General features: G+C 37.6%; 1 protein-coding gene and 1 long non-coding RNA gene across 3 annotated transcripts; both read right to left on the bottom strand.

Moving 5' to 3' along the window:
- Positions 1–3280: 3280 nt before the first annotated feature.
- On the bottom strand, positions 3281–13604 carry LOC139731782 (ubiquitin-conjugating enzyme E2 Z-like). The gene is made up of 6 exons (XM_071642659.1): positions 13587–13604; positions 13162–13349; positions 11561–11672; positions 9624–9739; positions 5577–5667; positions 3281–4551 (listed from the first exon to the last, which is right to left on the bottom strand). Exons 1-6 carry the CDS (start codon positions 13602–13604, stop codon positions 4381–4383), a joined length of 696 nt encoding a protein of 231 aa, XP_071498760.1. The 3' UTR covers positions 3281–4380.
- A 109-nt stretch (positions 13605–13713) lies between these two features.
- On the bottom strand, positions 13714–16935 carry LOC139731747 (uncharacterized). Of its 2 annotated transcripts, none has more exons than XR_011710984.1 (3): positions 16802–16935; positions 15938–16255; positions 13714–13785 (listed from the first exon to the last, which is right to left on the bottom strand). It is a non-coding gene; the product is annotated as an uncharacterized lncRNA (long non-coding RNA). The 2 variants fall into 2 exon arrangements; XR_011710985.1 differs by having other exon boundaries at positions 15938–16252; positions 16802–16917.

Consider the following 16935-nt stretch of genomic DNA (forward strand, 5'->3'; position numbering starts at 1 on the left):
ATTCCTACACCACCACAAGTATGCTATAAAAAACACAACATCTTTACAGCTCCATGAGCTTGGGTGAACGGATACGACAATAGGATTGTCATCGGCTTAAAATAAAAATGAACAAAAATTTCTTTCATCATCATTGTACCTCACTTTATATTCAGCATATTGTTTCCTACTTAGCTGCAATGGGGGGGGGGGGGGGGGGGGGGACAACCAAAGTGATAAAATTGCAATACAAATATACCTTAGAGAGCGAAAACCCTCCAGTAAATAATTTGGATTTGCCTAAATTACATAGAGAGGAGCCTCCTCGTAACAAGCTGCTTGGGACAAATGAAACTTCCTCTTCAACTAGTAGTACATGTACCTTGTTATATCAAGGATAAAAAAAAAGAGAAGAATATAAAAGTAATCGGACTTGCAAAAGTAGCCCATTATATCAGTATCATGTTATATTAGGGATAAAAACAAAAGAATATAAAAGGAATGGGAATTGCAAAATTAGCTCGTTATATCAGGTATCTTGTTATTCAGGGATAAAAACAAAAGAATATAAAAAGGAATGGGTCCTGCATAAGTACCTCGTTATATCGAGGTACACATACAAACACATACATGTATCTCCATGTCTTTATCTCTATGGCATGTATCCAATTCCTTAAAAACCTTGACTTTGATTACAGTCTACTTCTTCTATTTCCCCCTTTTTTTAAACATCATTTTACATCAGAGGGAGCGATGTTTAACGTGACTGAACATAACAAGCACACTTAGCAATGTCAACATTTCAGGGGTGCTTTAACAGTTACTTTATTGCGACTTCTTTGAATTAGTTGTCAATTGTCACAAGTTTGACTCAATGTGAGAATGTGATGGCTGAATAAATAAATGCACTGCGCCTAATCTTGATCAAATTTTCACAGAACATTATAAGATTTTTCTCTCTATCATCATTTTAACAATTTGCAGATATGCAGTATGCAAAACACATTCATATATTCATTCTTTATGCATATTTTTGTGTTAGAATCAGGGTACATGTGTACAATAAACAAATTTATGCAATAGTCATAAACAATTGCAAAGCATGGTCAGGAAAGATGCCAATGTGCAAGTACAGATACTAAACAAAATTAAATCTTTATTGGCTTGATAAGATAGTAAACATTAAATATTTGATAATCCCTCTAACATAATTTCACACTACCCCTACCGGTATGAATCATAACTGGCAAAAGTCCAATGTACTGTGTATTGGAGACTCTGTTATTTTTTTTTACATGTGGAGGAATGCAACAAAGCTTAGGTATGATTACATCCCAAACTCTGGAATGCCATTTTTGTATTAACACATTCTAAAGTCATTACATCTACATGCAATTCACAACCTTATTATCACATTCAATGCAAAGTGCAGGAGTACAACTTACCAGGAGCTTAATGTTCTTTTGTCATTTTCATTTGTGTGCCTATTCATTACTGTAAAACGAGGAATGTTCGCATGCATTTCAATTTCGCGAATTTCGCGAGCGCCAAAATTTGCGAAATTCAAATGAACGCAAAAAGTTCTTGCCTGCACGATATGCATTGGATGCCAGTGGCAATTCACGAAAATGTCATGCTGCGAGACAGGCGGTCGGCTCCAATTCGCAAAATTTTCATGCCGCGAATATATCGTGTTTTACAGTAGTTTGTCAGAGGTGCTGTTCAGGTTAACTATCTAGTGAGTAGTTTTGTGTCCCACTTATAATCTTGGTATCAACTTTATAGATGTTTCATTTCTAGGCATTTCATGGGGACTTGTAGTTTAGGGTTCAATGATAAAAGGGAGAGAGCATGCTTGGTGTTTCTTTCTACATAGTCCGAATCAACAGAATTCTATTTAGATTATGAAAGAACTGTTACTCTGACTGTAAATTCACATTTATAATTCTTCTTTTTTTTTGGGGGGGGGGGGGGGATTTGCCAAAGTTCCAACATGATCGCAACATAATATCACACTTTCATTACACAGCCTAGCAACAGAACGGACTTAGAAAGAGCAAAACATGAGACACACTACAGATAGTTTTCACTTTGTCAAAATTTCAGGACCTATAGAAAAAGATATAAAGAGGAGTATAAACTTGTTCATTGGGGGAAAATTGCCAAATATCAAAAAAAAAAAAAAATGAAACAATGATTCATGTCTTATTCCACACCTTGTAGTCTTTTTATATTTCTATAGATTCAAATACAAACATCTAACACAGAGCATGGTCAGTCTTTCCTTCATTTTCTCACATGACTTCAGTGCATAATTTCATCAGTCACCACAAAATGTATTTTCAGCAGTTTAACTTGTCAACTTTCTCTCTTCAAAAATTAATAGTATTTGAGCCGACTGACTCCTTCCACTACCAGTAGCTGGTCGGTTTCTGATTATACAATTTGTTTAGTGAAGTGTGTCCCTTTGTGAGATGAAACAAACAACAACAGTTTTTCTCGTGGCTCGTTTCATTTTCTTCAAAAGTTTTGCAATTTCAGCTTTCATATTGCTCAGGCTTTTGCATGCCCACAGGAATGAAAATCAAATTCTTAAAAAAAAAGAAAATGAAAAAAAAAAATTATTGTTGTGTAATCTTAAACATGATTGGGCAAACAAATGTAAAATGAGGACCTAACAATAATAATTTGAAAAAAAAAGTCTCTCACACATAATATCTATTCAAAAAGAACATACAAATACGACATATCACTTCATACCACTGCTTAATTTTGAAGAGCATGATGTAAACTTTTGAGAATACAATAAGATTTAGATTCTGTATAAAATGCAAAATCTTAACTATAAACCAGGACTAAAATTTATAGAAACTAAATGGCTTCAGTGGCTACACTTACATGTATTTGCAGAGCTATGCTTGTCTAGCTAGATGTCATTTAATTTTTCTATGCACAATCATAGATGCTGGAATCTGATTGATTAGCATTCACATTCTCCTCACTGTAACATTCACATTTACAAGTGAGTGGACGGGTGTTCGGGTAAGTTTGCTTTCTTTTCATGAGGGAAACTCATCTTTGACCTTAAACCATGCAACGGATTTACCACAAAACTCGCAATGTTCACCGTACAGAAAGTTGAGACTGAATTAATAAAAGGCATAATCTTCAGGGGGGGGGGGGGGGGGAGGGTGGTGGCTAGACTGGATGACACATATCATTCATCCAATACGACTACAGTAAAGTCATAGCCAATGCCTTTTACTAGCCACATATTGGAATATTCATATATTGCATGCAAACATCCAACATTAGTGGATAATAGCTGATTAAAAGATAAAATAAATGAATAAAAATAAGTGTGCAGAATTAATATTTTCCTTGCTCCCATTTAGAAAATGAGTACATCGTAGCTTCAACCTTTTTCTTCCTGGCAAAAAAGAAACAAGTTTTCACTTTAACAAAAAGACATGTATGTGGTAATGAATAAACCCTTTAAAGGTACATGTGTATTAGGCAATAATTATTCTCATGAGGAATTATTCTACACACAAGGAGGAAGTATGTAAAAAAAGAAGAAGAAAAGAACAACACTTTTTCAGCTTCAGAATGATAACGAGGATTAGTCACATAAAAAAGATATACAGAAAAAAAAATTAAATGGTGCATTCAAGTGAACAGAAGGCAAATCTAGCAATTGGGCCAACTTCTCTATAGAGAAATAGTTTGAGGTTGCTAGAAGTCAAGTTGGACACTTGGTTGCTTGATGATTTGAAGCATGGAGAGATTCCTCTGGTTCACTTTTGTTCATTCCTGGGGGCAACATGTCCATAGATGACGTCGACAGGATTTATCTTAGTGGGCCTGAAATGGTCACATAACCTCCAGAATGGGCAAGCAGCCAATTACACTCCCTTGCAATCACTGGATGTTCCCTTGAGTGCAGTACATGACAGGTACTTCACAGCCCAATTTACTTGGCCGAAGTTTGACTCCAATCTACACGTACATTTTGACCAGTTTATATCTGTCCAATTAGAATCATCCGTCTGACAGCGTCAATTCCAAGTTCACCAAGAATTCATCAGGCATAGTTGGTGAACCTACGGGACAGTTACTTTTCTCTTCATTCGTTTACAACTAATATCTTTGTAAAGTGACAAATGATATGCACATAGCAAGTTCTACATTTTGACCAGTTTACACTTGTCCGGGTGAGAATCATCCATCTGCCAGCGCCAATTTCAGGTTTCTCAAGAGCTCCAGGCATAAATGGCGAACTTCATAGGGACACTATTTTTCTCTTCCTTCTTTTACAACTAAGATCCTTGTAAAGCGACTAAATGATATGCACATAACAAAGCGCTAATAGTGACTCTACGGAGAAGCAGGGGCTTACTATCAGCTGTCGAGTCCGGTCTCAGACGGTTCGTTGTCCATGTCGGAGCCACCGCTGCTCTCGACGTCGGACGTCGTCTCCATGGCCTGCTCGGCCAGCTTGACCCGGATGGCCTGCAATCGCTGCAAGAGGGCAGTGTAGTCGTACTTGCCTCGCTTCTCGCCAAAGGGATCCTGGGTTGTAGTGCAGGTGAAAGAAAAAAAGAAATCATTGCTGTGATTGGATGAAAAAAAAAAACTCTGCACAACGTGAATCATTATACCAACAATTCCACACATGAACATTGATCTCTTTAGGAATAGAGTGTTAGAACGATTTTCAGATCAAATTCCAGGCCTTTTTGTTGTTTTTTTTGTCCAAAATCAGAATAGCAAATATGTATGCATGCTGTCAGTCCGATATCTTTTAACTTACTGGTGAAACAGTAAAGTGCAATAATGTTTTGGTTATTTTTTTTTTTTACCCCTCAAAATATCTTCTTTTATTTGCCATGTCACGTTCACTCTTGACCATAACTTGATTAAAATCTAGACTGTAATTTCTGAGTTATTGTGTGCATTACAAAATTTCATGTGGACGGAAAGAGAACCTAGCCACATGGTGCTCACGTCAGGCATAGTGAAAGAAACATGATATCATTACTAATATACTATGAAAGACCAAAAGCATTTTACATGATGAAGATATGAATGCAGAACAAAAATGGGCACCTTAGAATATTTCTACAGATAAATGGAGCTTTATAAATGTTGTTTCATCATCATCATCATCATCATCATAATCATCAGAACAAAATATCAACTCTCAAAAAATCAACCCTCTTTTTAGTCTGGCCTGGAAATGTCTACCCTTTGGAGCGCTCTAGCAGAGGTGTATCAAATTTGAGAAAGTTTAGGAAGTGCACCTTTTCATTGCTTTTCTGGTTAATAACTGCCAGCCAATATCCAGCTTTCCAGTAAATCTTGAGAAGCCTTTTCTACACAAATGAAGAAATCACCTTAATCATAAAGGACTTGACAGTAATCAGCACACAAAAAGTAATATCAAACCATTACAGTACATAATTGGTGAAATACATCTATGTACACCGCACACCTTTGTGTTCACCCAGCCATTAATGCATTGTTGTTGTTGTTGTTGTTGTTGAAATGTTAGGCTTTGTTTTTCAAATATTCATAACAATTTTGTGCAGTGATACCTGCATGCGTTGCCCCGTGAGATGCATCTTGTCCTTGACGGTTGTCTTGTAGTACTCGTAGAAGTCAGGGAATGACGTCTGGATCACTTGTCTGAAGGTGAAAGGTCAGGCAAAGGTGGGCAAAGAGAACAAATGAGATTTAAAGGGAAATTCCACCCTGACAATGAATATGCTTCTTTGTATGAAACCAGAAAAATCAAAGAAGCATATCAGTGGAAATTTGGGGGGAAAGTCAGACACATTAAAAAGCATGAATTGTAAAAGTTTATCATTAGAGAGTGTACAAGATAATGTGGCTACACGGCATGATATAGGGGTTAAGCAGCTCTCCATTTGTTTTGTATGTGTACAAAATTTCCCTAATTTTCATTTTTCTCAATTATTTGGGTGCAGGCAGAACTTATCCTATGAGCAAGACATGCAAATAGTGTGGGAGCTTACATTACTTCTGAAGAGAAATGTTTACTATGCTGCAAAATGATAAATCATTGAATGAGGACAAAACTAGAAATGTCGCTTTGGCGACTGGTATGCCTCCGCCATAATGCATGATTTTCCCAATAGGTCTAGATATTATCTTTTAGTGATCGTGAATTCTGTAATCTCATTGGTCAATCAACCACTGAATATTTCCCGTATTCTGTGATAAGGTCATATTGTGCGCATGCGCTAAATCCACCACTAAATATATTCCGTATTCCGTGATATGACGTCATATTACACAGCTAGCTGCGCGTGCACCAAAGACGCTTATAGGAAAGTGCGCGCTAATCCTGTACAAAACAAATGGACGGCGCGTGGTCCTCAAGCGTATTACGCACATAACCTGAGACCACTAGATGCTTGATAAACGACAACAGAACTTACGTATCTGGCTACTGCAGTATCTTATGGCTTGTACGTATTTGTAGTTGTATGCGCACATACAGTAATCAGCTCGCGAGACGTAGGCCTAAGTCAACATGGTCATGGCCAACAGCCGGCGATTTCAACATCATTCACGAGGGGAAATCAGCGAGAAGAAGGTTAGCACTTACACTAAAAGATAAAATCATTACCCCCTGCTAGTTCTTACGAAATACGGGAAATATCTACGGTCTGGTGCCATATTCCATTCGACCTTCGGCCTCATGGAATATGGCACCAGACCGTAGATATTTGCCCGTATTTCGTGAACAAGCAGGGGATAACTAATAGTACATGTGGACAATGTGTGATTACATTTTCACAAAATTGGCAGAATATTGAAATAACAAATTTGTCACAAATGTGTTGAATGTTCACCTTCCTTGACCTAGGTTTAATTGGATGAATAGGAGAGCATGTACCTAGGGATTTAAGGACTTTAACTTGACTTTGACCCATTCATACATTTAGGCATTGAGTAATTTTCAAGGTACAGGTGTGGAAAATTGGTGTGAATTTCTGAATTGAATAGTAAATTGTTACCATTTTCATCTGGCCCTTGACCCTAAAATTCATAAGATAATCACTTTCAGGTAGAACATGCATAATATGTACTAAGTTTCAAGATAACTTGAGCCACTTCCGAGATATGGAGGAAAAAGTTAGTTCAGCACTTTCACTTGATTTTTGACCTTTTGACCTTTGAGGCAAAGAAAGAAGAAAAAAAAAACTTTCCAGAGAATTTCTATTAGGTTACACATGCATACACCAAGTGTAAAAAAAAATAACCCTGCTGGCATTACATAAATATGAGGGAAATAGTAAAATTTTGAAGTGTTGCACTTGACCTTTGACCTCTGACCTTTGACCCCATGAACCCTACATTCTCTAGATAATCAATTCCAGTCAGTACATGTATATACTATGTTCCATGAAGATACCTTGAACAATTTTCCAAGGTACGGAGAAAAAAAAAGTTTTAATATTTTTAATTGACCTTTTGACCTTTGACCTTTGACCTCATGACCCAAACTTTCACCAGAGAATTTTAATTGGGTAATACATGTATACACTAAGTTTCAAGAAAATATCTTCAGGCATTCAATAGATATGGTGGAAATAGTGAAATTTTATGTATTTGACCCTGACCTTTTGACCTTTGACCTTTGACCTCATGACCCAAACTTTCACCAGAGAATCTTAATTGGGTAATACATGTATACACTAAGTTTCAAGAAAATATCTTCAGGCATTCAATAGATATGGTGGAAATAGTGAAATTTTATGTATTTGACCCTGACCTTTTGACCTTTGATCTTTGACCTCATGACCCAAACTTTCACCAGAGAATTTTAATTGGGTAATACATGTATACACTAAGTTTAAAGAAAATATCTTCAGGCATTCAATAGATATGGTGGAAATAGTGAAATTTTATGTATTTGACCTTGACCTTTTGACCTTTGACTTTGAGCATGTGCACCCAAAAGTTGATAGGCACAACTTCACCCCCTAATACACATACATGCCAAGTTTCATTGGGATACCTCAACAGGTTTTGATAGTTACCTTGTCCACAAAATTCATTACGGACGGACGACCCGAAAGCATAATGCCTCCGGCACCACTTCATGGCGGAGGCATAAAAAACAATTGAGCAACCCTCCCCCCCCCCCCCCCCCAAAAAAAAAACAAAAAAACAACAAAAAAAAACCAACCAAATAAACACACACACACACACACACAATGGGAAAAAAAGAAAAGATGATCACATCGTAAGGTGGACATGAGATGTAATTCCTAGAGATGACATGATATTCACCTTATGGAGTACATGTACCCTAGACCCCATTAACTGTAGTTGACTAGAGGATGACTTGAGGCATTTAAATAAAAAGAAAGTGGCATCCAAGAAAAACTCTCATCCCTCCACACTGCTGGATGAATTTTCACCAGAAATATAGCTCAGGCCTCATGGATGACAAAATGTCCTCTCCCAGATTTTAATAAATTGGTCAGAAAAGAAAAGAAAAGAAAAGAAAAGAAAAGAAAACAGGCCTGTGAAGGACAGCTTCTGCATTTGTATCTTTGTGGGAAATGGAAAATGCCTAGACCATACACGGGACATGAATCCCTATCATGACATACACCAACACGAGATGTATCCAAATTATCCTCAGACATGGAGTTGTTCTTCTTTATAGTTCTACTGCCAAATTCTTGCGTTCTTTCGCATTACACAGAGAACATGCAACTGAAGGCCGAATGTATAAATGCAGTAAACTATGTATGGGCATGTGTTGTCATGATAGAGCTCCACCTTTAAAAAAACAAAGTTTTACGAGTTCAACTGAAAATATTTCAAAACCTGGCAGGAAGACTGCTTCCTCTCACATGAGCCTGTTAACCCGTTGAGGACGAGTCCCAAGTATACTCGGGCAAGCATCTATGGGAAATGCGTGTTGTAGCAAAATCAAACCGTCCTCAACGGGTTAAGTATGATTGGTACTTGGCTAGCATTTCACAATCCTACATACTACACTGTAAACTGTGCTTTGCCTCAAGCATGCCAACATACTATAACTAAAAATATATCACCATATGCTGGATTAACTATTTCCTCAGTAAACCTTAAAGGTGCAAGGCAACACATTGTCGCATACTTGTAAAGATATAAAAACATGTATTGACACCAGATAGTCAGACACAGATACTAGTATATTGTATACACACACACACATACATTATGCACCAACTCACTATACAAACACACATGCATGTATGCATTATGCATACTGTCTATATTGTATGCATACATGCATACACATGAAATTATACAATACGCACACAAACAGTACACATCATCACAAACATACACTTACTTTACTTTAACTTCTACATATATATTACATACACACAAGTCTGCACACACATAAGCATTGGAAACATACATGTACATACACACAACTGTGTTCACACAAATGCATTCAAATAGATACACACATACTCCTTATCTATACATGGGAAATCAAAATATCAGCAGACAAAATGGAAAAATAGAGCTGAGAGATTGGGAGAAACAAACAACAGGACAGAAGACAGACAGACAGGCAGACAAACAGTCATCAAACAGAGGCTTACTGAAGTGCTGCCGGGATGATTTTGCTTGGATGTTCTACCATATCGCACACTGCCACCCTGATGGTCTCGTGCCTGATGCACTCATTGTACCTCTGACAGTCCCCAGGTTGACGCTCCTGCATCGGGCACATCCACGGAAAAGGACTAACTGTTTAACATCTTTACTTTTATGTGAATAACTGTTAGCGCAATTAATTTTTTGCACTGAGCCCTCAAAAACGTATTCGCAGGTTCTTAAATTCATGCTGGCAACCGCGTACTCCTATGTTTTCATCACCTCACAAAAACGACAGAATTTAAACGACAGACATTTCATCGCATGAAAATCAGAGTACTGCCTGATTGCCCTGAAATATAAACATCAATGCAACTATGTATCAAGTTTGGAGTGGGTTCAGACTTGCGAAAATTTTGTAGTGTCCATCAAATTAAACATACAGATGCATTAAAATGAATACTAGGATACATACATGTACATATGCAGACACATGTACTGTTATTCCAGTAGTGCTTATCAGCTGAAAAGGCGCATGACTCCCCTCATTAATAATGTGTACAGAAAATCATGAAGATATTTTCCCGGGTTTCAGAATTTGAACTAGCAAAAAAGTATGTGTAGTGCGAAAATAAATATTTCTGTATTCAATACAGTAACCTTCAATAGCATGGCCACCTCACAAGTGCCATTGTGTACAATCGGGTTGTCCATGAGAATGAAAGGGTTGAAGGGGGATTCTCCCAAACTGATACCGTACACAGATTCAGTACTCAAAAGCAGAAACAGAAGTGGAACGCATCAGTATCAGATGAGGAAAATTGGACAGTCCTTCGCAAGTTATAAATTTAAAAATTTTTGAGTAAATTTGATTGTACAACCCTTCCTCACTGGACATCACACTGCTGAACTGCACCAATATCTATGGGGTGTAGATTCATAAGGGGGGGGGTGGCAATTATAGCTATCAACAGCCCTGTCTCACACTCAAAACTGAGCTTTCTCTTTAATCCATCAAGTCCTTGGTGGGACTTTGCTGCACAAAAACAAAAATTTTGTTGTCATCAATTTGGCAACTTTGAAGGTTACTGTGCATCTTATACGGGAATGAAGATTTGATTAATTTCAAATTAATTTCATTTCCTTAAATCTGCAACAACAAAAATGTGAAAATGAACAAACATTTGTCATTTTGAGAGAAAAACAGGGATGCATTGAAGGGGAATTCCACATGATTTTCATAATTTCACATCATATAGTACATTATCGACAGTGCCATGTATAGATTTGTGGAAATTATTGTGGTCCTCGAGCAGAAAAACCAATAGTCTGAAAAACCCCAAACTAAATTATACTGAACAAGGGTGATGACATAGGAGGCTCACATATGGTACTCTATCACCATAACACTTGCTTAACAACTTCACCTGTGTAGAATTTATGCATCCTTTCTTCATTTGTTCTGCTTTCTTTCACATCCAAATATCCACACTTCTGTGAAGCTGCTATGTCATCATCCTCGTTCATTGTGATTTTTTAATGAATTTTGTAAACCTTTTTATTCCTCATCGCAATCACTATAAATTCTGAAATCCTTTAGGCCTACCAAGTATAACCAATTTAAAGATGTTCATATGCTAAAATCTGAAAATCACCCGGAGGCCTCCTTCAGTCTTCTAAAATGTGTTTTCAAATTAAGAATCAGTTTACAAATCTAGCAACTGCAAGGCTATTGAACATTCTGCCAACCAGAACAATGACTGGTATATGAATAGAGGACTAAAATGAAAGATAATTTTTTTTATATATATAATAAAACACTAACGATGAATGATACAGACCATGTTAACTTTAATAGGCGGTGCCAAACCACAGAAATTTGAAACCTGTACTGCCACAGGGATTCAATGGGTCAAAATAGAGGGACCCTACCCCCACCCACCTGTTCAAAGCCAGGCTCATTGTGGTAGGGCTTCTCATTCATTAGGGACTGGATGGACATGAGCACGCTGGACAGACTCTGGGCGGGGCTCCAGGCTGGCCCACTCCAAGTCCTGCCATGGCCAAAATAGGGAAATAAAAACAAACAAAAAAAAGAATTAAAAAAACAAACAAACACATGAAATAAGTTGCCATCATGAGATAAAAGGTCAAACTCTCAACCACAATATCTAAAAATGTGAATTTGCCTTCATTTCTGGCAACTTTTCAATGGCATACTTGCCAACAGTGCAGGATGACAAGTATAATGTATGAAGAAATAACAGTAAAAATTGGCAAATACAGGAATTTATATCAGTCTCCCCATAACTTGCCATTAACAAATGTTCACAAAAATAGAGAAAGAGGGTTGTATAATTAAACTGTGAACAACATATATATATATATATATATATATATATATATATATATATATATATATTATATATATATATATATATATATATATATATATATATTATATATATATATATATATATATATATATATATATATATGAATGTTTCTATTAAATAGGAGCAGGTTGCATGAGTACAGTGAGTACAGTAAGCACAGGGTTTTCACTTTACCATTTCACACAGAACACTCCATAGCAGGGCTAGAACTAATCAAAGGCTTACAAATCCATGGTCTTCTGAGTATTAGTGGCCTTCACGCCTCTCAGGAATCACTGTTAGGCTTTGGACATTTTTGATGCTCTTTCTAGAAATTCAATATGCATGCTGTTTTAATACAAAATGACCTTTGGTAAGGTTGCCTTCTTTAGAAAAAAAAAATCTTGATCCAAGCTATGACATACCATAGCTTGGTATTGCCGTACAAAATATCACTGTTATATATCACGTTTATCCCCATCTCTTTACAGGGATGGTATAGTTTTGGTTGAGAAGGGGCTTCAGATTTTCATTTATTTATCTATTTTTTGTGTTTTTTAGGTGAAATGATGAGTAACTACCTATGAAATATGAAAAAGCAATCAATTCTAAAAGGAAATCAAAGTTTACATGATGAAAATCGGTTTTGAAATGACCAAGATATCAAAAAACAATTAATATCACCCTCGTAACACTGTTACCATGCAAATTGAGAAAGCAACAGACACAAACTTTAAAAGGTTTGTATGGATAGGTAAGCAAAATGCAACAGGCAATGTGATGCAAGTCTTCAAGGAACACGACTTCGTAATATGCTACCACATTGCGGATGTTTGGCTTTTTTTATAATCAAAAAAGCATACTCGGATGTCAAATACTGTAAGCCATACATTTAGCAAGTCTAATTTTTTCACGAATTGGGACTTCCTGACAATTTTGTGAGTGGTTAAATTTGCCATTGTAGAGTAGAGTAATGGATAGAGAAATGTATGTGTGAATGTGGCATTCATGTCGGGATCAGAATTAATATTTTCATGTACTGTTAAATTTGTGAATATCACCAAACTTGCAAAAATCACACACACACACACAAAGTGAAATATGTGGCCTGTACAGTATGACATTCAGGCAGTAAGTTTGATAGAGACGAATGCAGCAATTGACTTACCCGAGGATGCTGAGACACACCTTCCCACTCCGGTAGAGGTTGGGATTGAAGCGCACGCTGCCATCGCCCGTCGTCATCAGCTTGATCCTGGGCGGGCGGATTGGGTAATCCGGCGGGAACTTGATGACGAAGTGGAAGAAGCCGCCTTCGTACGGAGTGTCAAAGGGCCCAGTGATCAGGGCGTGCACCTATCAAAGACGGGAGTGGCAGACATTGACGATGACAGACAAGGCATATTCCCTGCTCTTAATTATTCAGACTTCATACACTTATTCTTACGAGTCAGGATATCCCTTTGATTGAAATTCCAATTCCTGTGCCTTTATTGCATACGTTGTGCAATGATCGAACACTTCAATGTTTAGTCATCATGGCATGATAAGTGTGGCTGTTTCAAAACAGCACAGTGTAGCACACAAACCCACCCACACACACACACACATGCACACACACACACGCGCACACACACACACACACACACACACACACACACACAGAGCTTAAGGTTTCGTCAGGAGCAAATCAATTACTGTTGTTGTTGTTTTCCTCCTTACCCTCGTTATATCCTCCTCTGGAACAATACACATTCCTAAGGGAGGCTCTGAATATATGTTCATGATGTCCCTGTAGAATAAAACAAGTGAAAGGAAAGAAAGACAGTTACAATTTATTATCAGTGTGATTGTCTTCATTTTCCTTTGATCAGGTCCCACAATTAAAAAAAAAAGTATTCAAGGGCAATACCAACTGAACAATAGAAATCCAATCTTGCATTTTAGTTCTGTCTTCACAATTCAAATCGATCACCATGTTGTTTTGTCATGCTTCATGAAAAGGGGCACAAAACATGCATTATCAGTCTCATCATGAGATTCACACCAAAATGGAACAGATGTTCATGAACTGCAAGTTTTCTATGATGTTTGTTGTCAAATGTGTCACTTTGTGTGCATGTGTGTGTGTGTGTGTGTGTGGGGGGGGGGGGGGTAGGGGTGTGTGCATTAAATCATGCTCATTTCGAAACTATTGAAATGTTATTTTTCTGATGAAAACAAAAGTATAATGCACCGAGAATAGGAAATGTGGAGCCATCACATCCTGAAGGGTATGACAATTTGGGCAGCTCTTCACAAACAGTCCCATTCTTCAGTCTTGTTGTTAACCTGTTGAAGACTTGGTAGTCCCAAGTATACTCGAGCAGGTGTCTATGGGAAATGCGTGTTATAGTAAAATCAACCCTTCCTCAATGGGTTAATTCAACAGAGTGACATGCTTCCCCAAGTGATAAACCCTATAAGTTTTGCAGAAAAGAATACTGTAAAACACAATACTTTCGCGGCATAAAATTTTTGCGAATTGGAGCCGACGGCCTTTTTCGCGAGTTGCCTCTAACATTTAATGCATATAGTGTAGACAAGAACTTTCGCGTTCATTTTAATTTCGCGAATCTTGGCTCTCGCGAAATTTGCGAACTTAAAATGCACGCAAACATTCCTCGTCTTACAGTAGTGCCTAATCATTACAAGACATACAGTAAGAGGAGAAGTCACACTCATTTAAGCTATGAAACTGCATCATCATCAGCAAATAATTTTGTAATGTTTGTATCTTAGATACATATTGGTTCTCCTCAATGCTTCAACAAAGTGTTCTATAAGCACTGATAGACAAGTGATGTTAGATGCATCTACTTGACTTGATCAGAAATTTCAACTGTCAAACAATTATCACAAAAGACTACGTAGGAAGTACAACATTTTGCATCCAAACCAGCAAATTTATACATCAGTGTACTTGACTGCAATGTGATACAAAAAAAAAAAAGGAAAAGAAGACTTTGAATCAGACATTTGAGTATACATGGCATGGGCTCATGTTGTGCACTACACTAGAATCGAGATACATTTATGTGTACCACGGGGCAGAGTGGAGATAAAGTATGCAGTCTTGAAGGGGATTCACATAGAGACACCAAATGTCTTTTCAAAAATACTGCAAAAGTGGATATTTTTGCACTTCAACAAGTAATTTGTTGTGCTTGGCCAGCTCAAATGAATTTTGCATGTTTCCACTTGCAGACATTGCAACAGAATTAAATTTACATGTACATGTTGTTGCTTTAAATACTGAAATTCTTGATGACAAAACATTCCTTTTTTAATCTCCTTTTTAAATAGGGACCATGGGATTCATCTCCCTGCTTTTTAAAGATGAGTAATAATAAATGTGACATCTTTGAATAAAGTCCTGAAAGAGATGTTCTTCCACACACACACACACAAAAAGGTGAGATGATTGACATGAAATACAATACAAACAAATAATAACACTTAGTACAATTATATGCATGAATGGCAGTCAATTACCGTCACCAACAAGGTTGCTTCTTTGCATGTTTGATGTCTGACTGATATTCTGGTTAGCCCGTTGAGGACAGACTGAATTTGCTACAATGTGCATTTCCCATAGACACCTTCTCATGTATACTCGCGACTCGTTCTCAGTGGGTTAAGATGTTAGATTTTATGTGTAACGTCTAATGTTAGATTTTATGTGCAACATCCTTGATTGAGTTGTTGATTTGTTAACTGTCTTCACACAATATCATCTCAATGGATTTGAATTGATATCTTTAATGCATCACATATTGTATGTAGTAGAGCAGATTTAGTAATGCTATCAAAGAAATGTCCACTTGTTAAAGATTTTAAAGAAAAAGCATGAATTTCCTGGAGTTGGTATTGATATCGTGAACAAATTTGGGACAAGCCAAGACCTTTTGATACGCAGCAGACATTGTTGACTTGGCTTCTGGTCATCCCAGTCTTTACTCCTGGTGGGGTCCCAGGAGTTGCCAAGTTGTGCATTCATCTGCGAGTGGACAAACGAAGCAGTGGCGGCTGCCACGAGGTCTCCAGCTTCTTCGTCGGACGCGGACGCCATCCCCGAGGATTTGTGCGGCCCGTTCATGTGTCTCGCAGCGCTACCACAGAGCAGGCAATGTCTTGAAATGTCCCAATGGCAATGTAATTTCTTTTTCACCTCCGTGAGTGCAGATTCAGTTGGCTTAGGTCAGATGAGTAGATCTGATCTACTGTAATGACAATGAATGGAAGAAAACATTGCAGCAACAGGCACATTAAGGTGTAAGGATCTCAATATTTAATAGCAGGAAGTGTCTAGAAATCACTGCAATGTCTGCTGTGCTATGTTACATTGACTCCCCAAGCTGAATAAATGGCTAATGCTCATTGCAGAGAATGTTGGTACATTTTGTATTTGTTTACACTACAGCTATCTATCCGCTCAGTCAACGACTGTGAGGAAAGTAGCATCAAACGAGTTAAACATTTATCATGTGGTAAATCACTTGTATTATTGAGCACCTTTTCATATCAGACTCAGAGTATGATGGATAGCCAAAGACAGGCGCAGGCAGAGGGAGCACTGGCAAAGATGCTTGCTTCCCTTTGCTTCGCCACAGGGCCACAGCAGCGCTGGGGTACAAACCTCTTTTCCGATGATCTTTCTCCTTCACTCCAAACAGTATTGAGTAACACAGAAATTCAGAAACGAGGACCCTACAATTACAACGTTAAATAAACGTCCAGATATTTGCCACTTTTTGTCGCGTACTCACCCTTTCCTCTTGCCTATTGTACGTAAAATGTCACAATCAATGTCTGGAAATTCCCAGAACGAGATTTTGTGATTGCTCCATAATTTTGGAGTACAGTTAGTCGTTTTGCAGCCGCTACTGTAGCTGATTCCGAG

The sequence above is a fragment of the Diadema antillarum genome, unplaced genomic scaffold, assembly GCF_040938485.1.
Source record: "Diadema antillarum isolate AM-2024a unplaced genomic scaffold, OU_Dant_1.0 seq00000384_RagTag, whole genome shotgun sequence".
NCBI classification, from domain to species: Eukaryota; Metazoa; Echinodermata; class Echinoidea; order Diadematoida; family Diadematidae; genus Diadema; species Diadema antillarum.